This window comes from Rhinopithecus bieti, unplaced genomic scaffold, assembly GCF_001698545.2.
Source record: "Rhinopithecus bieti isolate Rb0 unplaced genomic scaffold, ASM169854v2 scaffold_2465, whole genome shotgun sequence".
Taxonomy (NCBI): domain Eukaryota; kingdom Metazoa; phylum Chordata; class Mammalia; order Primates; family Cercopithecidae; genus Rhinopithecus; species Rhinopithecus bieti.
The window spans coordinates 2,530-27,698 of NW_016803679.1; the positions used below are offsets into that span (position 1 = coordinate 2,530).

The 25,169-nt window shown below is 34.3% G+C and overlaps 1 protein-coding gene across 1 annotated transcript in view; it reads left to right on the plus strand.

The window, feature by feature from the left end:
* Positions 1-45: 45 nt before the first annotated feature.
* The window catches only part of LOC108513728 (alpha-mannosidase 2-like), a 28,354-nt gene continuing 3,230 nt past the window's right edge, over positions 46-25,169 (plus strand). Inside the window, exons 1-5 of the mRNA XM_017849591.1 lie at positions 46-220; positions 5,404-5,606; positions 8,326-8,508; positions 12,602-12,716; positions 13,126-13,193. Of these exons, the coding sequence (XP_017705080.1) occupies positions 50-220; positions 5,404-5,606; positions 8,326-8,508; positions 12,602-12,716; positions 13,126-13,193 (740 nt within the window). The 5' untranslated portion in view covers positions 46-49. The remainder of the gene's footprint in view (positions 221-5,403; positions 5,607-8,325; positions 8,509-12,601; positions 12,717-13,125; positions 13,194-25,169) is intronic.

Below are 25,169 nucleotides of genomic sequence, written 5' to 3' on the forward strand. Positions count from 1 at the left end.
TTTTTTCTTTTTTTTTTTTTTTTTTTTTTTTTTTTTTTCCAGGGCTCGGATGCTACTAGATCAGTACCGAAAGAAGTCAAAGCTTTTTCGTACCAAAGTTCTCTTGGCTCCACTAGGAGATGATTTCCGCTACTGTGAATACACAGAATGGGATTTACAGTTTAAGAATTATCAGCAGCTTTTTGATTATATGAATTCTCAGTCTAAGTTTAAAGTTAAGGTAAGGAGAAAATATTTATGATTACATATTTGAAGTTGAGCCTTTATTATTAAATGAGACTATAAACAGAAATCCTTAGCTTCTTTGTCCATCACAGTGCTTCTTAGAATATATAATTCTTGTGTAAAAGTATAATCCATTAGGAAGAAAATTATTATATGCTATAGTTCCATATCTAATGTTGTCCTGTTCCTATCACTGCTTGAGGATTAAAGAGGAATTTACTTTTATGTGATTGAAAATTATGTGATTGAAAATAGTTGTGATATTTAGTCTTCAGGGACGCCCTGTTTTTGTTGTTGTTTTTTCTTTAACCAACATTGAAAGTCTGTTATTTCTCTCTGACAGCTGCATCCTTGTGATTTAGTAGCATGACTGGCAGATGCAGATGAACATGTCATGAATTTTGCAAACAAATGTCCTATGTCCAGATAATACACTAGCATTTGTTTTTTAAGTGAGAAGACTTCTAAAATTAAGCCTATGGTTCTTACTCTTTTTTTTTTTCTTATGGAAAATTTAAAATGTACTGTGAAGTTCTGAAAATAGCAAAAATTGTTCCCTTTCTCCCCATATCCATGACTCAGCTACAACATTCTTCAACTCAAGACCACTTTTGTTTCAGCCATGCCCCACTGCTGTCTCATTCCTCCCCACAGGGTTATATTGAAGCCAATCTCAGATTTCATGTAGTTTCATCTGTAAAGATTTCAGTATGTATCTCTAAATCATAAAGTTTCTGTTTGAAAATATAACCGTAATACCATTATCACACCTAAAAAACTAACAGTAATTTCATGATACATATCTGGGCAGATTCAGATTTTCCTCATCTCATAAAAAACAATTCTTTTAACATACAATTTGTTTGAGTCAAAATTCAAGCAATAAATCACATATTGCATTTGATCAATAAGTTTTTTAATTACAAAATTGATTTTTTGTTGATACATAATTATATATATTTATGGGACACCTATGAATTTTGATACATGCAGAGAATGTATAATGATCAAATCAGGGTATTTAGGATATCTACCACTTCAAACTTTTATCATTTCTTTGTATTGGGACAATAGTCTTTTAAAGTCTTTTTTTTTTTTAATGTGTGTTAGAGACTCTACATAAGAAGATTAATTATTCAGCGTGTTTATCATTTTGCATATGTGAAAATACTATAGAAAGGAAGTGATGTTACTGTTTAGGAAATTTGAAAGCTGATGGTAAACCATAGTTTAGTAAGAATTCAAGTTTATTAAACAAACCTAAGTAATATCAAATAGATAAATAAACCTAATAAAAGATCAAGTTTATTCAGGATCATTACAGGTGAATTTTTATCAGATTATGAACTAGGATCATAGAGGTATGTTTAAATTATCCCTGTATTTTCCTGAGAGATGATGCTCATACATGAATATATGGTCAGAGGAGGGGGTTTATATATGAGTATCTTATCTGTAATTACATCTTATTAGGAAGTGGTTTTGGAGTTCATAGAAGCACCTGGTCTCCTGTCTGACTGAAAAAATTAGACCCTGATTTTATGTTTTACCTATTTCCTCCTTTGCCCATTAGAACAGTTTTTTTAAAAAGTAGTTTTAAAAATTGAAGTGCCACATACATAGAATAAGTGGACAAACCATAAGTGTATATAGAATTTTGCAAGTTTAAAAGTCTTCATGTAACCATCATCCAGATTAAGGCTTAGAACTTTTATTGTCCCTCAGATCTCTTTCCAGTCATCACCAACTGCTGCAAAAACAACCACTGCTTTCACATCTGTCACCATGATTACTGTTGCCTATTCTTGAATTTTATATGATGGGGACTATACACATGTACTTTGTGTCTGACATTTTCGTTCCACATTATGTTTGCGAGATTCATCATTCATCCATTCTGTTGAACTTCCGACCAGTTAGTTTCATTCCTTTTTGTGTGTATGGAGCTGTCTCTAGTTTCATTCTTTGATGGTCTATACACGGTTTGATTCATTGTTTGTTTTGGGTTTTGGATTGTTCCAGTTTGTCTGTCACAAGTAAGTCTGCTTTAATATTTTGTCCATGTTCTGCGTATTGTTATGAGTTTCACGGGAGTATAAATGGGATAGCGATTTTCGGCCATTGAGTATGTACATGTGTCAGCTTTAGTACTATCATGTCAAACTATTCAAAACTACATCATTGTTGTTGTTGTAAAGAGTCTTCAGTTGTCCACACCCTTTTTTAGTTTGTATGTCAGAATTTTATGTTTTTCTATTTTTATCCTTTTGATAGATGGATGGTTTTATTTTTTTCTCCGTGGTTAATGAGGTTGAGCCTCTTTCATATGTTTTTGCCATTTAGGTATCCTCATTTGTGATCCTATTTAAGTCTTTTGATTGATTTTTTTAATTAATTTGGGTTGTCTGTCTTTCCTTGCTTGTTTATATCTTTGGTACATTTGGTTCTACCTTTTTCATGTAAAAGATATGCCAAATGTATCTCCACTATGTAGCCTGCCATTTTCACTGGTTCATGCTGTCTTTGATGGACAGAATTTTAATTTTAATTAATGTAAAATATAATATTTTCTTTATGTTTAGAACTTGTTCTGTTAAGAATTTTTTGTTCTCATGTGGTGTGAGCTACATTCTTAACTGAAGCTATCCTCAGAAGCTTTATTCGTCTTTGCTTAAACATTCAGTCTAATATATCTATCTGAATGGATTGCTGAGATTGTGTGGAAGGGTAGGAATCAAGATACATTTTGTTTATATGTTATCCAGCACCCTTTGAAACGCCATCTTTCTTCCACAGACCAGTGTTATCTTTGTCTTAATCATGAGTGGAGGACTGCTTTGTGTGTGGGTCTGTGTCTCACTCTCTGTTCACTTTTGGTTGGTCTATTTGTCTCATCTCACCTGTCTCATCAATTATTAATTACTCAGTTTTGTATAGGTTTTAACTATCTGATAGTGAAGTCTTCCGTTTTTGCTTCCTCCCGAGATGATTGGTTACTGTTAGTCTTTGTCTACATAGGTTTAGGTACATCTTTACAATTTCTACCAAAAAAAAAAAAATGAAGGAATTTTGATTGGGATTGCATTGAATCTTTAGTTTTATTTGAGCACAAATAACTCACATATTGGCCATCATAATCGATTAACATGGTGTATTACTGTGTATTAATTGCAATTGACTTTTGCATTTAGTTTGTAATCCAGTAACTTGTTAAATTTATTTTATTTTGTTATGGTGGATGTCTTTATGATTTGCTATGTATGAATAATGCATAATTTATGTCTTCTTTCCAACTTTAAATCTTTCAATTTACTTTCTATACCATTACGCATGGTGGTGTCCTATAGGTATAATGTTGAGTAGGTGTGGGAAAGCAGGACAATAATTTTCTAAGAGAGAAAACATTCATGGGGTCATAATGTTAGCTGTAGAATTTTGTAGGTTTTCTTTTCAGATTATGGAATTTCACTTTATATTCTTCATTTACAGAGTGTTTTTTATGGACCAGATATAAATTTTTTATTTTCTCTTCTAGGACATCTGCTTTCTGTTAGAGCTTTAATGTCTTGTGCAGTGATTGGACCATACCCAAGATGAAATTTGGTTAGAGTATAGGGTCCCCTAATCTTCTTTCTTTCTCTCCAACATTTTTGTCCTTAATTCTGCGGCTTTAGTCTTTAATGTCTTCCAGAGTTTTTCTTTTATAGTTTATCTGTTATTTCTGTTTCTTATGGATACTTAAGTTACTTGAACTGGAAGCTCTTTATTTATTTTAATGAAATGGAGAATAAAGTAAATAAACTCAGTTCAGATGTTTGAAAAATTGACATAGAATAGCCAAGGACCCGTCATTTTGCCATTTGGTCATCATTTAACTATTTTGTAATTGTTCTATGTGTTGTCCAGGCTGGAAGCAGGGGTGATCTCTGCTCAATGCAGCTCGTTCCCGGGTTCACGCCATTCTCCTGCCTCAGCTCCGATAGCTGGGATACAGGTGCCTACACACGCCAGCTAATTTTTTTTTTTTGTATTTAGTGAGCGGGGTTCACTGTGTTAGCCAGGGTGGTCTCCGTCTCCTGACCTTGTGATCCACCCGCCTTAGCTTTCCAAAGTGCCAGGATTACAGGTGTGAGCCACCGTGCCCGGCCAGTTGTAAGCTTTTTACTTAGAACCCTATTCACTGTAATGTGGATAGACAGAGAAGTTATGTAATATGCTCAAAACACATGTCAGATAAGTGGTAGAGATGGAATTCAAACCTATACTATTGCTACCTTGAATCAAAATGACTTGCATTATCTGTGTTTGTGTATGTGTGTGTGTGTTTGTGTTGTATGGATGTGTGTAGGAAACAACAAAATCAGTATCTTTTAAAAGGAACACATTCCCTGTTAAATAATTATTTATTTTTGACAGGACTGCCTTTTAATACCTGTTTACAAGATTTGGTATAGTGTTTCTTTTTGTCTTTGATTTGTAGAATAGTTTGAACTCATAAAAACAGATTTCTTACTGCTGATTTAAATAATTGGTCAGAAAGACCAGTGTGTTTAAGCAGCAGACTTGCCATCCTTATCGCTCTTTGTGTTTAACTTCTACTCAGTGTTACCTACTGGTAGAGTAAGTCCATTTTTTTAAAATGACCTGCTGTTCTTAAAGTCCCTTCTCCTTCACAGAACTCAACTAGGGGAAAAGGGAGATAGAGGAGGGTATGATATATGAAATACTTTATGGCTAACAAAATTATTCTTCTAGACTTTATGGCTAATAAAACTGTTATTCTAGACTTCTGGAACACGTTAATATGTCTTTTATTTTTGCTGCTGCCCTCATCTTTCATGTATCTGGATTAATCCATGCCCAAATTATTGTGCACTTTGAAATTCTAGCGATGTAGGAGTTTTCATATTCACTGATTTGTAGATGTAAATAGCTCTTCTCTTAACTGCTGAAGTATATAAGTTTTCCCTTAGTTTAATTTGGGCCTTAATGCAAGTAAAAAAAAAAAGTCACTATTATTTTCTTCTCTGCTTCTGATTTTTACAAAATCTGAGCTATGTGTTCATCTTAACTTGGAAGCACATCTTAAGTATTTGTTATTAACTTTTCCTAACAGTGTAAGAAGTAAATAATTTTAAGGTAGAATGAATAATTGAAGTACATTTTTTTTTAAACTAGATACAGTTTGGAACTTTATCAGATTTTTTTGATGCGCTGGATAAAGCAGATGAAACTCAGAGAGACAAGGGCCAATCGATGTTCCCTGTTCTAAGTGGAGATTTTTTCACTTATGCTGATCGAGATGATCATTATTGGAGTGGCTATTTTACATCCAGACCCTTTTACAAACGAATGGATAGAATCATGGAATCTCATTTAAGGTACTTTTACCTTTCTATAGCTACATCTATTTCTTCACTTTCTTTATGTTATCATAACCTTTTGTAGAGTTTTCATAATATACATCATTCATGTAGTACATTATGTAGTGTTAAGCTCTAATTAAGCACTTAATATAATTGTGAAATTTTAATGCAGTCAGAAATATGTCTCCAAACTATAATCAAATTATTACATAGGTTTTTGTTCTGGAAGAAAAAATAGTTTATTTAATCAGATTTTTAAGGAGTTGTATTCTGCATTTTGTATTTTTCTAATTTTCCTGTGTTATTTGCACACCATATTAATATTCAGTGACATCATCATGAGTGTCTGCAGGCTAGTAATCTGATGGGCTTCTCATTGGAAACATAGGTGAGCATCAAAGAAGCAAATAGGGCCTCCCAGCATTGAAATATGAGCTTCAGAGTTCACAATCCAAAACTAATGTATTTTGTATGTGGGAGAAGTTTAGACTAGGTTTCATCTCAGTTCTTACATACTTATTTGAAGCACATTTCTATAGGCACAGTTATCTGCATAGAAGAACAACATTTGAAAAAATGATGACTAGTGGGGTAGACAGTGATTGAACATGTAAAGGGATACAGAGAAGACAGAAAAGTCCGTAGAAAACATAAAAACACTAAACTGACACTATCCAGGACACCTTTCAATCACTGATAGAATGTTCTATTGTGATAGGTTCTATTTCTGCACTGTCCAATATGGTAGTCATTAGGCACATGTGACTATTGAGCACTTGAAATGTGCCCATTTAATTTTAATTAATTTAAATGTCACTAGCCATGTGTGGCTATGGGTACCATATTGGAGAGCATGGTCCTAAGTAACAGAGGCTGATTGTTGATAAACTACTCCAGAGGCTCCCAAGGCTTTATCTATATATAGACCAGTAAAGTAATTCCTTTTCATGTTGAATCTTGATGTTTGAGTTAGATTCTACTTACTCTCTTTTATATGCTAGTGGACATTGATTACATTTTGGAAAGGCTTTTTATTAAAAATTACGAATTTTCTTAAGAGTTGTATTTTTATATGGTAGTGTTTTTTTATTGTTAATATTGTGCTGCTATTAAATATTACTATTTCAAAAGCCTCACCTTTTACTGTTACTTGTAATATGCCCGAAAAATATCTCATTTAAAAAAGTTATTTTCATTATTATAGATACATATTAGTTGTACATATTTATGGAGTATATGTGATATTTTGATATAAGCATACAGTATATAATCATAATAGTTTGTATATTCATCATTTATGTGTTTCAAAATAACTAAAAGTAGAATTGGAATGTTTCTAACACAAAGAAATAACTGCTTGAGGTAATGGAATATATCTTATTAAATTTAAAATAATGTTTACATATTATAGTGTCTATCCATTCTTACCCTACAGAATATCAACCAGTTATCTCTTATACTGTTTTAAACTTTTCTGTTATAAAGTGAAGTATATTCTCAATAATGTAGAGATCCTTTTGGACCACTGAATTAGTGATTTTTAAGTGTCAAGTATTTTTTAGTGGCAAAAAGAATGTTGGTTTATCTTCATTTATTGAATGTATTCAAGACATTGTAGTTACTGCTAGTAATTTATCTGGAAAATTCTGCTACATTAAAACCAAAAAACCATACAATAGTTGTGACTTTCCAGATGTATTCATTTATACATAAGTTTGTCTGAAAATAGTAATGTTTCATCCCTCTGCACATTTGTAAAATGTGGATAAAATATAAAAGTATAGGGAAGACAGTATTTCCCAAATCTTCCTTTTAACATTTTAGGATATCTGGATATGCATATGTACTCCTTTTAAAGCCAGGAATATTTTTTGTTTTTTGAGACAGAGTCTCTCTGTTGCCCAGGCTGGCGTATAGTAGTGTGATCCTAGTTCACTGCAGCCTCAAACTCCTGGATTCAAGTGATCCTCCCACCTCAGCCTCATGAGTAGTTAGGACTATAGGAGCATGTCACCACACCTGGCTAAGATAGAGTCTTGCTATGTCCTCCAGGCTGGTCTTGAACTCCTGAGTTCAAGTGATTTTCCTGCCTTGGTCTCACAAGATGCTAGGATTACAGGCATAAGCCACCATGCCCATCTGACATCCTGTTTATCATTTTTCAATTGTATTGTTAAATTCTCCATGCTTGTTATATGTTACCATTCAAAACTGAAACTAACCCTTCCCCTTGAGCTGTTCTTGGGCCATTATATTCTGCCTCTCCTCTCCTCTGAATGTCCCATTCACCAACTATGCCTTTCTTTTTCATGTCTCTTACTGTATATATGTGAGAGTAAATGACATTATGATGTTCATGGTCTATGTGTGTGTTGCTCTTCGAAAGAAGAAAGGACAGAGAAATTTATCCAATTTTTCAGGTATTTTTTCATTATGTGATACATAAATAAGCCTATCTTGCTGCCAACAGGTACTGGCTTATTTTCCAGGATCATCTAGAACAAGGACCCCTGATACCAGTGTAGACATGGTATTCTTTGATGATTGAGAATGTAAATGCGTTATATGAATACATTGGTCATTTTATGTGAATTATTATTACCAATATCTTTTTCATAAATTGCTTGTACTGCAATTATGGATTAAAAAATTTGGAAAGTATCGATGTCACATGTTTTAGATTATAAGCTAAAGTGTTTGTTTTAAAATAAAAATATGACTTTTATGCAATTAGGGCTGCTGAAATTCTTTACTATTTCGCCCTGAGACAAGCTCACAAATACAAGATAGATAAATTTCTCTCATCATCACTTTACACGACACTGACAGAAGCCAGAAGGAATTTGGGACTGTTTCAACATCATGATGCTATCACAGGAACTGCAAAAGATTGGGTGGTTGTGGATTATGGTACCAGGTAATCTAATTATAGAATAATCATCTTAAAATTTATTTTAAGATTTAAAATAAATCTTTAAAATTATGGGTAATAAGATTATATCTTTTGATGAAGTTGTTAGTGCATATCAAACCACATTAACAATGATATCCCTCGTAAGTATTACTATAACAAAACAGCACCGATTTTCAAATATTTTTTAAGAAATCTATTGACAAAATCCTTGCTGCGCCAACTTTTTATTGCAGTGCATTTCTGCAAATAGGGTAGTAAAATATTATTACTACTGTTTAAAGCTGATCCTATTTTCTTCTAAATACAATGTGGTGATTGGGGTTATCTTCTTGACCAAGGACTTGGCATCAAATAAAACATAGTTATAATCTAGAGAGATAAAGATTCCTACTTCATTGTATGTCAGTTTAATCTCATCCTATTTCATATCCAGTTGTACTTGTATATATATTTTTTAAAAGGTACATTAACATAATAAGCTGAGAATCATAGCCAGGAAAGAAAAAGACCTATAAACCTTATCATGTATGGATTATATAAACCACTGGGAATAAGAAAGGATGAGCTGGGTGTTGATATTAAAGCCATCTTTAACTCATTGAAGGGCTGTCAGATGGGCGAGGGAGTAGAAGCTAAGTTATTTCTGTATTAAAGAATTTGAACAATGAGTATAAGCATGGTCTGAGATAACAGAAGACTTGGCAAACAGAGCTTCCTAATAATGGGGAAGAAATCTTACCTTTTGTAATAGGGAGTTCTCTATCCTCATGCCAGACTTTGGATGACCATTCATTCATTAGGATCAGTGCAGCGGGGATTCCTAGATTGGGGAAGGAGTTTTGACTATTTTATTTACTATAGTTTAGACTATTCTTCCTTTTTTTTTTTTTTTTTTTTTTTATCAACAGTGTTGTGCTTTGATAATATTTTAAAGTCGTTTAAAATATACTGTGATTTTCTTAAAGAATAGATTTAAAAAGTGAATATCTTTATGACTACTCCTTGATGAGAAAAGCATATACAACACATAAACTCAATGTTAAAAAAATGACTCACGACTTATATTACTAATTGTAGTAAATGTTAATTAAATTTTTAGTTGCAATATTTTGACTGGCTTTCTAGAAATTGGGGGAAAAAGATATTCTTGGGGTTTCATTAGTTGATTTCAGTCCTTAAAAAAAAAGACATTCAAAGTAGTATCTTGAATATCTTCTCCATTTTTTAATGGCAAGTATGTTTGACACCCACCTATTGAGGTTGATCTAGGCTTAAAGTAGAAAATGCTCATTAGATGATAAAGATGGTATTTCTCCCACAGAAAGCATTTTTGAAAGTAAGGTCAGATCCTCCATTTTTCCTTCTCACCTGCTCCTGGCCTGCTTGGTTTGTTGAGAGTTTAAGAGTGAGACTGCTTAGAATCAGACCAGGGCAGTGCTCCTAAGAGGACATGGAAAAGTCATTTTCTTACACTGCCCACTTGCTGTCTCTGGCTGTCATATTGAAAGAGATTTGCTTGCAGGTCATTGAGCTTTGGCTACAGAACATTTTTTGTGTCATGACCTGTCTGGAAGAGCTATCCTCCACAGGTTTTGTGTTGCTTTTGGCTTATAAAAACTTCCCTGTGCAGAATTGCATGTTAGAGAAGAAAAGGCAGTAATTCTCAAACTGTACTTGGCATTTGTAAATTTGCTATGTAAGTACTTCACACTTCATTGAAAAGTCATAAACAAGTATTAAATCATTAGCACAGACATTTTAAGGATTAAATTTCAAAACACAAGTTAGAGAATTATTAACAAAGAGATAGTTAGTATTGGGTGTTCTCTTGAACTTGGACTGATGACTACTATTCATTCAGATTTGGCAGAAATGTCACTGTGAACAAGTGTATGAATTAGTGGTGCATTTGGCTGCGAGTAATAGCAACCAGAAACAGAATAAATCCTGTCCTGCTTATTTTTATGTCATATGAAAAAAATCTGTAGACAACTGGTTCTGGTATGGCAGCTCTGCAGTGTCATCAGGCATTCAGGCCCTTCTTTCTCCTCTGCCGTAGTAGGGGGAATCTGAGAGCATCTGAGAGCATGCTATTAACCAAAATAAAAAGATTCTGAATGTGTGTATAGTTATAAAACTGGAAAAGGCAAGAATACATCATGGCATATTCGTGGAGATTTAATTCCTACATGGGCATAAAAAAATGAATTGGATTGGGGCAGATGTTTGTAATAGACAGTCCAGCTTTAAAGTATTAAATAGATAATGTGGCTTATGTAGAAGGAAGAAGAAATGGTAATGATGTCATTTAGAGAAATGTTTTAGAATTCCGCTAATTATTCCTAACTAGTAATTAAGGTAGGTGGGAGAAAATGGAACACAGGGTAAGCGTGAGGGTCCTAAAATGTAGACAACCTATATAGTAGCAGACATGCTAACATCTCCTGAATACGACAGCCATGACAGCAAACTAGGAACCTGTGATTCCCAAGTGACTTTTCCTGAACCGTATTCCGTATTAATAGGATAAGTGCATGTTCGGAAATTAGAGGCCCTGAAAAAAATCCTATATTAATGAAATATTGAAACATTTAGAATTTTGTTTTACCCAGTGTTTCCCAAATGTACTGTGTTTCATTTTGTTTTGTTTTAAACAAAACAACTCTATACATCCTGAGAAAACATTTGGGGAGTGATATATTGTAGTCTTTAGTACTCATCCTATGAGAAGGCTTCATGTGTGCCTTTAGGATGCAAACGTTGATTCCTGGCTTTCACTCAGTTTAATTAGGACTCTTTAATACATCTGTGGTTTTAGGTGGTGGAGAACATGACTTTCACTCTGCAGATTCAGGCTGCCTAATAAAGATTGCCCTGTAGACAATAGAAAGCAACTTAGGTTGAGGGTCTTATTGTCATAACTGAACAATATTCATTCATACGGGGTTTTAGTATGGTGAAAACACTTAACACTGTCTAGGAAAACATTGGAATATATTGGGAAATTTAATTGAATTATGGCATGAACTCAAAACCATAAGATTTTAGCATTAAAATTACAGATTTGCCATGTGAATGTATTTAATTAATAACATTGATCATGGTCACTTACATCTCTGAAGGAAATATTAATACTCTGCAAAAAAGAAGTTAAATTCTTTACAGGTTTTTTTGTTGTTGTTGCATGACAACAAAAATGTTTTTAAGGCATAGATCCAAAGTTGCTTTCTGTATTAGAAAAAATAATATAATTGAAAATGTGATTAGCGAGGATTTTCTACATAGTTCTCCAATATGAATTTGCCTATGGATGCCTGGTCTGTAAAGCCTTCAAGAAACATAACTGAATTAGGAAAAAAAAAAATCTTCAAGCAAGTTCCTTTTTTCCATGAGTAGTGCTTCAGCAGTAGCTGGTGATATACTGAGGATGTATTTCAGAATTGGTCTGGAATCAATAGACTTGATTCCTTAGACATGAAAATACGATTTGAATATAGTTAGTAATTTCAGTGACCAAAAAAATTAACAGGGATGAAGACGATTTCATTATTCACATCTGTCAAAAACTCTTGTCCTTCTGGTTCTCTTGAACAAGAACATGAAACTAAATTAAACAAAATATCTATTTTAATTCTTGGGATATAACTTGTATACTAATTGAATTTTCTTCTTGTGAGCTGAATTATCTCATGTTTTTATTCATTGTTAAAACCCTTGTTAGAACTTTTTCTAAAGTAGCAAGTCATGTTTTTTTTGGTAGAATGCCTCAGAGTTATTGGGGTGATCCTACTGGATATTATTATTTGGTACAATATTCATAGAAAGTATATGTAGTTTGAGTATGTATGTGTTTCAGGTGTGTCCAGAAAGCTTTCAGTTTTAAATGCATTCTTGTTAGTTATATCTTCTGATTAGCCATTTTTCTAAGTACTTAGTTCTGGGGGAAAAAAGAGCAGGTTTGTCATAGATTCGTTATAGGTTTCACTTTGAATGCAAGATGAAGATACTGGTGGTTTGGCCATTATTAATGAAACTGAAAATATTGTATGCAGATTTTTAAATTATTTCTCAGACTAATAAAATTTTTGGTTTACAGACTTTTTCATTCATTAATGGTTTTGGAGAAGATAATTGGAACTTCTGCATTTTTTCTTATTTTGAAGGACAAACTCACATATGACTCTTACTCTTCTGATACCTTCCTGGAGATGGTTAGTGATTTCATCTATGGTCATCATAAAAATGTGTGATTTCATTGTTCTTGCATTAGCAAAGAGGATGAGAAGCTTAATGAAGAGAGACATTGAAATATAATTTTTTTTTGTATAGTATTTGAAAGAATTTTTATTGCTTAATATAAATTACCTGTATGTTCATCTTTTCTATAAATATTTCAAACTATGTGAAATATATGGGGGTTTAGAACACTATTAAGATGTTAGTAAGGCAACTGGGCATTATAATCAGTTGTTTTGCTTAGCTTTAATTAGAAACCCCTTGATATTTAAATTTTTATAAGTCCTTAATCTGTTCTTGCTAAACTTGAATTTGAATGGTCTGGTTTCAGGATGAGTCCGTGAAGTGTTAAGTAAAATTTAAAATTGCTCTTCATTTTTATAGGATTTGAAACAAAAATCACAAGATTCTCTGCCACAAAAAAATATAATAAGGCTGAGTGCGGAGCCAAGGTAAATTCATAATTTCTTACAAATGTTTACCACTTTCTGGCTTAATAGTTTTGGGTTTTATGGTTCTGGTTTTTAGTTAGCATGTATTTTGAGGCAATCAATTTATTAATTAAAAAATTCCTAAAAAATGGATTTTCTTTCATAACTGTGTTATATTCAGGCTAATAGCTAACAGTGATTAGTACATTGACTGCTGAATAAACTGTTATAACAATATTTCTCACAGATATAAGGTATAACATGATAAATATGTAGCTTATAAAACATGTTCTTATCTCTGTAAAATTAATTTCAGATTATATCTTTTTTTGATTAACCTTTCATTTAACTACCTTGTCTTCATTAATCCGTGATCCTATTTTTAAATGAAAGAAGAAACTCTATTATTATTAGAAGATCAAGGTTTCTACTGTAAATTGTTCATTAGATAACTGTCATTTTGCTTGTGAAACAGCCTTGTTTTAGCACTATTGATTTATGCTGAAGTAAATGGGAAGGGTGTTCAGTAACCTTAAACCAGAGCATTTAATTGGTGGCTACCTAATAATTATAAAGAAATGTGTTATGTTTTATTGGTATTTCTTTAAACAGCAAGTTATCTGTTTTTAATAAACCAAATATTTGTTGATCATTTCCCAGTTGACCCAGGCACACAGTGGTTATTTTTTGTAATATAACCTTTAACTGTCAGAATTGAGATATTTAGTACCCCCTCTTACCAATTACAGGATAAAAAATCAAAGAGTAATTCATTTTTTCAACTAAATGTATTTTATTAAAGTTATTTTAAAATGAATGAAAGTATAGAGAATTTATAGTTGCTAGTAAAGTTGAGACTTTTTGTTAAGCATAGACTAAAAGCTTAGTTGTCTAAATTTCTTTAGTAAGTAGAGACATAAGATATATACAGCTTATTCCTTAGAATAAGATAATAAGTTTTTTTATTGTAGTAATACTAATGTTCTCTGTAACACGGCACAAGCCTTAGGAGCTTTCAGATTGCCAGGTCGTTGTTAGGATGAAAGGATAATGACACTGAAAGAAATATTACTTAAAAAATTACAAAATGTTCTTTGTCTTAAAATAAGTTATGTTTTGATGCATTTGCAGTTATATACCTGTTCCTTAAATATTGTGTTCCTAGTAATCTCTGGCATTAGTAAATCTATTTGTTTTACTAAATAGTTAATCTATTTTGTTTAACTAAATTTGTTTAACTAAAAAAAGTTAATGCTCATGCTATTATTTTCTTTCTTTTATGTTTTGGTGGAGGAAAATCTTTGTTTTTGCTGGTTATAAGAATAATATATGCTGCTGTAAGTGATTTGTGCCCCACCTCTGGGTGCTTTTATGGTAGGTGGGGTGAGGCAGGGCTGGAACTATAATTTAATAGGTCAGAGGAAAAGATGTTCCCTTTAATTTCTCTCCTTCCTTTACTGTCTTTGCCTTAGCAAGTAGTAATTAATAATTTTGCCTTTCTAATGCCAGATAAGAAAGTTAGGAAATATAGTATATTAATGAAAGAGAAATTTTTTTTTTTTTTTTTTTTTTTTTGAGATGGAGTCTCGCTGTGTCACCCAAGCTGGAGTGCACTGGCCAGATCTCAGCTCACTGCAAGCTCCGCCTCCCAGGTTCACGCCATTCTCCTGCCTCAGCCTCCCGAGTAGCTGGGACTACAGGCGCCGCCACGTCGTCCGGCTAGTTTTTTGTATTTTTTGGTAGAGACGGGGTTTCACCGTGTTAGTCAGGATGGTCTCGATCTCCTGACCTTGTGATCCGCCTGCCTCGGCCTCCCAAAGTGCTGGGATTACAGGCTTGAGCCACCGCGCCCGGCCAAGAAAAATATTTTTAAGCTTTCATATTGAGGAGTTTTAACTACAGGTAAACATAAATGGAATTTTGGGGGCTATTAGTAAAATGATTGTTTTTTGATGTTTCTTTTAAAATAGTTTTTATTTAAGGAGTATAGTGTTTATCTTCCTATTACTTCTTTACAATTCTTTTTTATCAAATATTGACTTTCCTATTTCTGTAGGTAGGTAAATTAGGAATACTTCTGATTGGCAGATTCTTATTTATTTTTATGCTTATTATCCATTTTGTAGGTTAGGGCTTCTTAGATTTTAGGTTTTAAAATCTATATTTTACTTGTTAGCTGCAAATTATTTTAGTTACTGATCTCTCAGTAAAAATGGATGAATAATGAAGGAATGATAGTGGCCTTTAAAATGGAAAAATTTGGTAGTTTTATTTAGCAGGCACTGAAAGTAAAGTAATTGCCCTTTTCAGTTTTTAAATTGGAAGTTTTAGTGGTGTGTTTATGAGTCTTTGTCATATTCTTCATGAGTCTTCTTTAATGTTCTAAGGGTTGGCTTTATTTTAGTTATAGACTCACTTCCTATTTGAGTAACAAACTATTTAAATAAACCATGCATTCTCAATGGGGGAGATATTCTTTCCAAGAGAGTGAAAATTGGTTTTTTGGGGATTCGAAGAAAATCTTATTCTTTTTAATATATAAGCACAGATATAGTACATAACAGGTAAACAGTTTGTGTGTGGCATTAAAATGGTATGTGGGTGATTAGTAAATGTCTAAAAAGAGTCATTAGGGAGGTGATAATGTAAAAAAGATTGAGAAATACTAACTTAAACCCATAGAATATAAATAATCATGTAAATTTAATCATGCTGTTGGCAATATTAGTTATAGCAATAAACCTAACAGAACTTACTTTGTGAGTATTTAAAAAGTAGTCCATGATCTGTTTAAAGTGACATTAGTACATGTTGATATGCCTAATTTAGTTTACACAGTTATATGAGCTATATCATGTGTGGATTCATAATTTTTGTATAGAAAACAGATACTTCAGAATATCAACTTAAGATATAAAAAGTACTTAATTCCAGAAAAGCCCTCCCATAACCTATTGCCATTGGCTTGTCTAATGGTTCTCCCTGGATGACCTCCCAGCACCAATAATTTAATTTCCTCTGATTTTTCTCCATACATGCTTTCCTTTTGGATGCCAGTCTTGATTAAGAGTATTATTATCTTTTTAGTTATCTAGGTTCTGAAACCCCAGAACCTACTTTGACCTCTACCTTCTATTATTCCTTAAATTTTATCAGTTGGAGAGTTTTTTTCTTCTCATCTGTGAAATGCATCTTCTTTTTTCCTGTCACTTTTTGATTCTAAGCCATACTTCATGCTTGAATTACTTCAACACTTTCTTACCTTTTTGTCTTCAACTTCCCTGTGCCCCTAATTTATTACATGAAGTTGTCAGAGGAAACTAGCCAAAAACAGAGCTCTGAGAAAGTCACTTGTAAATTTAACATTCTCTAGGTACTTCTTACCTACTGAGGAAAGTCTGACCTGAAGGTCAAATGTTTTAGTAGACTATTGCCTAACAAACTACTCAGAAACTTAATGTCTTAAATACAATGTATTATATTTCCCATGTTTCTCTAGAGAACTGCTGGGCAGTTCTTGCTTGGGGTCTCTCATACCATTGCAGGCAATTGGAGATTGGGAATGGAGTTCCCCAAAGATTTGACTGGGCTCAGTGTGCAAGAGGGCTCACTCACATTACTGAAAGTTAATGCTCCCTGTTGACTGAGGGTTCAGTTGGAGCTGTTAGCTGCCAATGCCTACACATGGCCTCTCCATATGACTTGGGCTTCTCTAACCATAGTGGCTGGTTCTAAGAGGGAGTGTCTTAAGATTGAAAGTCTCAGAAGTGAGTTTTCTGGGTAGAAACAGCAAGACTTCTTAAGACCTAGCTTTGGAAGTCCTAGAAGGCCATTTTCATTACATTCTCTTGGCCAAGGAAGGTTAGCCAAGATTCAAGGGGAGGGAATTACTCTCCATTTCTTGATGTGAGGAGTATGTATAGAAAGCAAAGGGAATGATGGTAGTCATCTTTGGAGACTAGCTGTGACAGTTCACCTATAGGCTACCTCACTTCATATACCTTTCATGTACAGAGTAACCTCACCCACCTCCCAAGATGCCCAATGTCTCATCCCATTACACTGTTAGCCCCAAATTTCTACCTAGATCAGGCCAAAATGGGTCACTCATGGCTGACAGTTAATGCTGGCTTGTTTCTTCCACTATAATTATTTAAAGTTAATCACACTAGATTGTAAACTCCTTGAGAGTAGGAATTATTTCTTTGATTATTTCTAGCATCATGCCTGTGGTATTATATGCAGCGTAGTAAGAATAATACAGATTCATTGAAATACATTTAAATATTGACTGAAGAGAATATTAATCTTCAGACACCAGATATACATAGAACATGGTTCACATTCTATGTGAAAATGTAGTATCCTGGTATATATTCTCCCCAGGTATTTCTTTGGTCTCATATTTGGAGGTTGGGTGCCAGAGTGCTTCCAAGTAAACTTTAAGTACTGCTACAAATAAAGATAAACAATAATTTGATAAAGCTTGGAATTTGTATAACTGTCCTTTTAAGATTTTAGTTTTGTACCATGAGACCTGAAAAATTTCAGATTGCATCTCAGCATCATTGCATTCTTACAGCGTTAACTTCATTGAGATTGGATTTTGGGTGGCTGTTCAGAATGGATGGATATAAAAGATAGTTCCAAATAGCTGATTGAATTGGCTTTATCAGATTGGTTTTCATATGTAAGACTTATTGTTATTATCAACATAGCCTGATTCTTCATTTTGTATTTTTAATATTATTATTGTAAACAATTCTTCTGGCAGTAATTATCTATTAGTTTAATGGGATTCAAGGCTTTAGGTGAGTTTTTTTCTTTTGTTATGTTATCAACTTATTTTTATACCAAATAAGAATGTGTCTTAGAAAATATCTAATATCTCTAACCAGTTGTTTACACATAAGTTTTAAATGAAGAAGCCAAGCTCACAACCTTATTTTTGTTGTTTGGAAATGGAATTTCTAGGAAAATAGAATTCTAACCACTCAGATTGCGGCAGCATTATTTGATAGAGGCATTTGGAGCTTAAGGGCAGAAGTGAGATTCCATGACTTGAAAAGGCAGCTCTGGTCTGAGAAGTGAGTCTGGTGAAAGAGCTGTCAGTGTACAGAGGGAGCGTACTTTGTGCTCAACTGTGGAGGAGATGGAAGAGTGTTAACCACGATAATTAGTCCAGGAACTGTCCTTAATAGCTCATGGATTATGATGGTTTAAGCTTAAATTTTGACATGTACTAGAAAACTAGTATATAGAAATGCCTTTCTATTAGTTAACAGAAAAATGAGTGTAAAATGTCAGATTAAAGGTTTTCTTTCTTGAAAATGGTTGGCTATATTTTTTAATTATCCTAAAATAATTCAAGTCAAAAATAGAATATAGGATTTGACATGCTGGACCCTCTCCAGCTTCTATTATTTTGAGAAAAGCTGAGATATCTTTACCTTTTAAATAAAGCTGCTTTGAACTTTTCTTTTGATGAGGGAATTAGTAACTGATGGTCCTAGAGACTTTTAAACACATAAAAACTAAGCTATTCTGTGTTCCAGTCTAGTTTAGGTATATCTGGGCATTAATAGCACAGTGTACTTATGAATTTTATTGGATCTGAAGGATGAGTTTATAAACCCTCCTCTAGGATGCTTTTCTATTTAAATATAAAATTGCTTGTAAAAGATATTTGTATGTTTTCACCTATGTTCTGTCTCTGTTATATGTTAACTTTGATTTTTTCAAGGTATAGGTTGGCTAGTTCCCTGATTATCCAGAAGCACTTTTCATCTTGTCTGTAGTCTGCTGGGGTGTTTTCAGAAAGGATGCTTTATCCAGAAGACTGAATAGAATATATTGTATTATGTAAATAACCAAAAGTTTCTTAAGGAATTCAAGGTACCTGCAAGATGCTACATAAGTTAATTTTATGTTGAAAATTGTTTGCATTGACTAGTGGTTGGTACTAGTGTTGGAGCAGTCAGGGCTCGGTAGCAATACAAAATAATCTTATTTGGTGTTTGCCATTCTAATTCAGTCATCACGGGATTACATTTTGCCTATTTTTCAAGAAAATATAAAGGTCTCTTGGGGAGGAAATGAGGAGAAAAGGCCCCACCTTTGTTCCAATTCCCCCCACCCTTAGCATTTCTATTTATTTTATGACATCGGGAATGATGAGTATTAATTCCTGAAATACTGTTTCAACCTCACATTGACTGAAATGAAATAACATCTATTATATTAAAAAAATAGTTGACACTTCCAATTTACGTGATGGCTACCTAGAGGCCATGAGACTGACTCTCGGTTTCCCCTTAAAACTCATATGAAAATGTAGAAGATGATGAACAATTGTAGGAATACCAAAACCTTGGCTTGACAGCCAATGTATTGCCACAATCTAAGATGTCCATGAACTACAAAGCTGATAGAACTGGTCTGAAAAATGCAATTACTTGCTGATTAATGATAAGCAGTTCGAAATAAAAGCAACCTGCATGTCTTTTAAAGCAAGTATAGAGAATGATTCCTTTTCCTTTTCATAATGTCTATCCCCAAGGCTTTGAAATTCTGGGATTACATTAACTAGAAAGTGAACAAATATTTTTCTATTGGAAGAGTGCTACTTTTGAGGCTATTAGCAAGTTATATAGCTTTTGTTTTGTTTTTCTTCTTCCTCCCTGACTAAGGTCTCTGTTGACCAATCTTCATTTAATTGACCAACTAGATCAACTGATTCTTTTCATTCCTTTTCAGTGCCCATGGCAATGTGGTCTTGTAGCTAACAGGCTGTTAGCTAGCAGGCCAATGCACTTGCCTCCCTCTAGTCTTTCAGTTGTGTGATTATCATGAATCAATTATTTATTCCTAAACAAGTTGTTCTTATTTTTTTTCTCATAAATCATTTTATTACGCTGATGAATTATGTAAAAACCCTTTTTTTTGAAGTTGAGGACTTTGGAAGTATTCAGCAAAGGTGAGTCACCGACAAATATTGGTGAGATGACTGCAAAAGATTTGGGAAGAAATCATAAAAATACAGAAGCAGCCTGGATTCAGATTTTCTTAATATTTTTGAGTTTAAGTTCTTGCTATACTTTAGAAAAACCTAAGCTTGGGACCACAGAAGATTATCACATGTTTGGTTATGCAGAGAGTATGACAACTCCAGTTACTGGTTCCGTAGTCAAAGCAAAGGATTTGTATATTTTGAATATATTACATGGTAAACTAAAATATTAAGAATAACACATATATATCATAATGATTTTCTACTTTAACTTTTATTTTCAGGTCAACTTTAACTCTGTTAATAGATCTATTGCCAGCCTTGATCACATTGATGAAAGGGCTTCCACTGTGTCCATATTTTGCAATCAGTTTGGAGACTAAATCTGCCAGAAATAAATAGGCAGGAGCAAGGGAACTTAGGATAGATCATTGAGCTAGGAAAGTCTGCTCAAGGAAATTGCTGTTGGTGGTGGCATGGGCCAGAAGAATACTGTGATATTCTTTGTTAAAGAAATAAGCCTTCCCTTTGTTCAGAATCAGAGCCAGTATAGAAGACTGAATACCAATCAAGCACAGCCACCTTGAATATTAACCTTTTGGAAACTTGCAGTCAGGCTGGATCTATGCATGCGAGCCTATTATTCACTCTTATTCTCCATCACTGAATCCTCTTTACATCCTTTATGGCATTATTAACAAACTGGCCATGTCATTTATTCCTTATTGTCTGCCTCCCTTGCTAGAATAGCAGCTCGATGAGGGCAGAGATTTTGTTTGCTTTTGCATCCCCTGACAAATACCTGGCACAAAGTAGGTGTTCAACAAATATTTGTCAAATAAACTATACGTAAGAGAAGGACTTCAGCTAATATCAAAATAAAAAGGACCAAGACGTAGTTTTAGCAAACACAGAGTCTAGGTGAATGTCTACTTCTTTGAGGAAAAGTGATTGAAAGGTTGTCATAGGAGAGCTGTGAAAAAGCTATACAGACTGATTAAAAAATAGGGTGCAGCATGATGACTCAGAAGTGTATCTTTCTTATTAAAATGATTTATTACATAGACTAGATGAAAATTTTTTTTAAAAAGAGGACCTGGAATTCTCAAAAAGTTTTGAGTATAGTCTCTGAGGAATATGAAACAAGGTGAAACACTGAAACAAAAAGATGACAAAGAAATGAAAATATTTGAAAGAGGGGAGGAGTGAGATAAGGAGAGATTGTTGGAGGGGCAATAACAGACCATCTTCACTAGTGATGCTGAAGAGTAAAGCTGTCACTGAAAGAGGGTATAGATGTGAAAAAAAAGTCCATGAGATACTTTTTTAAGAATGTAGACAAAAGGAAGACAAATGCCAACAATGAGAAGAAAGATGATGATAGGTATGGAGGACAAGATTCCGACAAAAGAATTAAAAAACTTTAGGAAAAAATTACAGCAGAGGAAATGATCACAGATATAATTGATGAAAAGTTTTCTGAGCTGAAAAGGCCTCCCTTTATAGATGAAGAGGGATGAGTGCTGGGTAATAAAAATGAAAAAAGAGCCACCCCGAGTACACCATGGTACCTTAGTTCAATTAAAAGGAAAAAGGACATATTAAAAAAGTGCCCAGGCAGAAAGATGATATTGTATAGTATAGAACAAATGCTAGACTGACTTAGGAAGACTATAAAGTTTTGAAATAATTTTATACTCAAAGTTTTCTCTCATATGTGAAGGTAGTAGAGAGACATTTTCAGATATGAAAACACTTATAAAACATACCACAGGCACACTTCCCATATTTTTAAAAAAATTTTTTAAATTTCTTGATGAAGTCAATTCAGCTGACTGATAGATGAATTAGAATTAACAATTAAAAATAAAGAATTACAAAGGCATTGAAAACAATTAGACATAGTGAAATATAAATCATTATTGTCAATTTTATTGTCATACTAAAGGTAGAAATGTCCATTTGGTTTTGATAGAATTTAACAGCACCGTGGATCTGTGGCTTCAGGTTATGTTAATGCCTGAAAGAGGTGGAGAGGCAGGAGCATATAGGAGATCCTAAATAATAGTTTTTCATCAGGAAGAGTGATATTTCCTATTCCATTGCCTTCACTTGCTATCAGTGTACTGTTAACTCCTCAAATATCTGTCTCTGCTGAGAAAAGTATCCTAAGTTCTAGACCCACAGGCCGAGTGGATAGCTCTCTTGGGATGGCCCATTAGCAGCTCCATTTCACCGTGTTTAAAATGGAACTCCTCTTCCCTGCTTGAACCTGTTGTGTGATCCCAAGCTCTTTCAATTTTAGAGTGACCAGATATGACAGTTTTTTCACTATTGACCTCTTTCACTCTCAAAAGTGCATTAGTTTGGACAATAAATTATGGGGCTACCCTGATCATCTTTGTCTTTTTACTTTCAGCTAGTATCCAAACACATGGTAGACATTTTCATTCTGTTTTTTTTTTTTTTTTTTTTTTTTTTTTTTTTTTGACAGAGTCTTGCTCTGTTGCCCAGGCTGGAGTGCATTGGTACTATCTCAGCTCACTGCAAGCTCTGCCTCCTAGGTTCATGCTATTCTCCTGCCTTAGCCTCCTGAGTAGCTGGGACTAGAGGTGCCCACCACCATGCCTGGGTAATTTTTTTTTTTTTTTTTTTTGGTAGAGACTGGGTTTCACTGTGTTAGCCAGGGTGGTCTCGATCTCCTGACCTCATCATCCACCCACCTCAGCCTCCCAAAGTGCTGGGATTACAGGTGTGAGCCACCACGCCCAGCCTCATTCTGTTTTTCAAATGTGTCTCAAATTTGTCCACTTCTCTTTATCTTCAGTGCTACTACCCTGCTTCAGACTGCTACTATCCCTCCTCTGGGTGACGGGTAATAACCCTGTGACAGATGTGCCTGCCTCACACATTTGTTGGAGGGGTTAAATATGGTTATGTGTATGAACTTCATAGTATGGGACTTAGTGCTTAGCAGGCACTTAACTAATATTAGCAATGATGTTGTAACTTAGCTCAAAACCCTTCTTTTTTCCGTTACCCTAAGGATAAACTCTAGACTCTTTCTTTAACGTGTTGTGTGCCTGATTTTTATCTCTCTCGCACATCATTTGCATTACCTCAGTCTGCACTATGTGGCTCCAGCCCCACAATGGACTCTCTCAGAGCACAACAGTTCGAAAACTATCAATTCCTGGTGACACTCCATTTTTGTTATATTTTACCTCTACATCTTTACTGCCTGGGGTAAAAAAAAAAAAAAAACAGAAAACAAGGATTCAGCAGTGATATGCCTGTTAATCCAGACTTTGGAGGCTGAGGTGGCGATCACCTGAGGCAGGAGTTTGAAAACCAGCCTGACCAACATGGAGAAACCGCATCTTACTAAAAGTACAAAATTTAGATCGGCGCATGGGACATGCCTGTAATCCCAGCTACTCGGGAGGCTGAGGCAGGAGAATCACTTGGAACCCATGAGATGGAGGTTGTGGTGAGCCAAGATCGCACCATGCACTCTAGGCCTGGCAATAAGAGCAAAACTCCTGTCAAAAAACAAAAAACAAAAAAAAGCAAAACAAAAAAAACAAAAAACAAAAGCAAAAGAACCAAACCACAACAAAAAATCTCCAATCTTGGCCAGGGCGTGGTGACCTCACGCTTATAATCCCACACTTTGGAGGCTGCGGTGGTGGGCTCCCCTGAGTCAGGAGTTGAGACCAGCTTTGCCAACATGCGAAACCCCATCACACAGTAAAATACAGACAATAGCTGGTGTGGTAGCCACGCACCTGTAAATCCCAGCTACTTGCGAGACTGAAGGAAGAGACGCTATTGAACAGGGAGCGAGGTTACACGTGACCAAGATTGCACCAGTGCACTCCAGCAGGGCAGAGTGAGGCTCTGTCTCCAAAAAAAAAAAACAACCTTGGACTTCACCTCCAGATGCACCTGAGTGTGCACACACACAGACATGCACATGCACACATACACCATTTGCCTGATACATTTCTGATTGTCTTTTTGAACTCAGCTTAGATGTTACATCCTCTGGAAACTTCGTTGAGATCCTTGAAGCTAGGTGGTGTTCTCATATGCCTCCATGGGACTGTGTGTTTACCCAGTAACTGCCTGCATAATAGTCCTCTGAAGAGACTTACTATAAACCTCTTGCAGGTATGGGTTGGTCTTGTTCATCATTCCAAAATGGTGCCTATCAAATCTTTAAGGAAAATGACCTACTGCCAGTAGCATTTGAGCTAGGAATTGCACTGGAGGGAATCTGTCATGCACAAATAATCATATATGGAGGTGGAGAGAACTTTGGACAAGGACATGCATTTCAGCTTTGTTTATCATATGAACAAATATTTTAAAAGACTTAAATGTTTATCAGTAATAATAAATTGGTCAAATATTCTACATTTGTGAGTTATATAGAAAGAGATTTAGAAGATGCCTAAATTAGCATTCTTTTTGTAATAAAGAAAACATAGGGCTAGTAAATTCTGAGATTTTTGCTTAAGTTTTGTGAAATCTGTGTTTTCAAGTTATTTGGAGAAAATGAAGATGAGTTGTTTGAAGTTATGAATGGTTGAGTGAAATATGGAAGAAGTGCTTGGTACATAGGAGGTGTTTGCTAAACTAATAACTAAAAATTGGAGGTGGAGAGGGTGCAAATTCTGAGAAAAAGTAATGTAATCATTAGGCAATTAAATAATTTATCCATAGTGATTAACCCTTATGGGAAAAGTTTTGATTTAGAATCATCTTGCATTAATCGTTTTCTTCTTTAAAGGTGAAGTTTTTTGTACTTGTTGGCTTTCCTTTGTTACCCAATATGACTACTTATATGTATAGTGTTTGATTTTGTATTGCACTGAACTGCATACAACAGAAACCTTATTACAATGGCTTCTGAAGAAAGCCTTTCATTATTCTTATGGACAAGTTTCAAGGTAGGTAGTCTAGGACTCATGATACGTTCCATG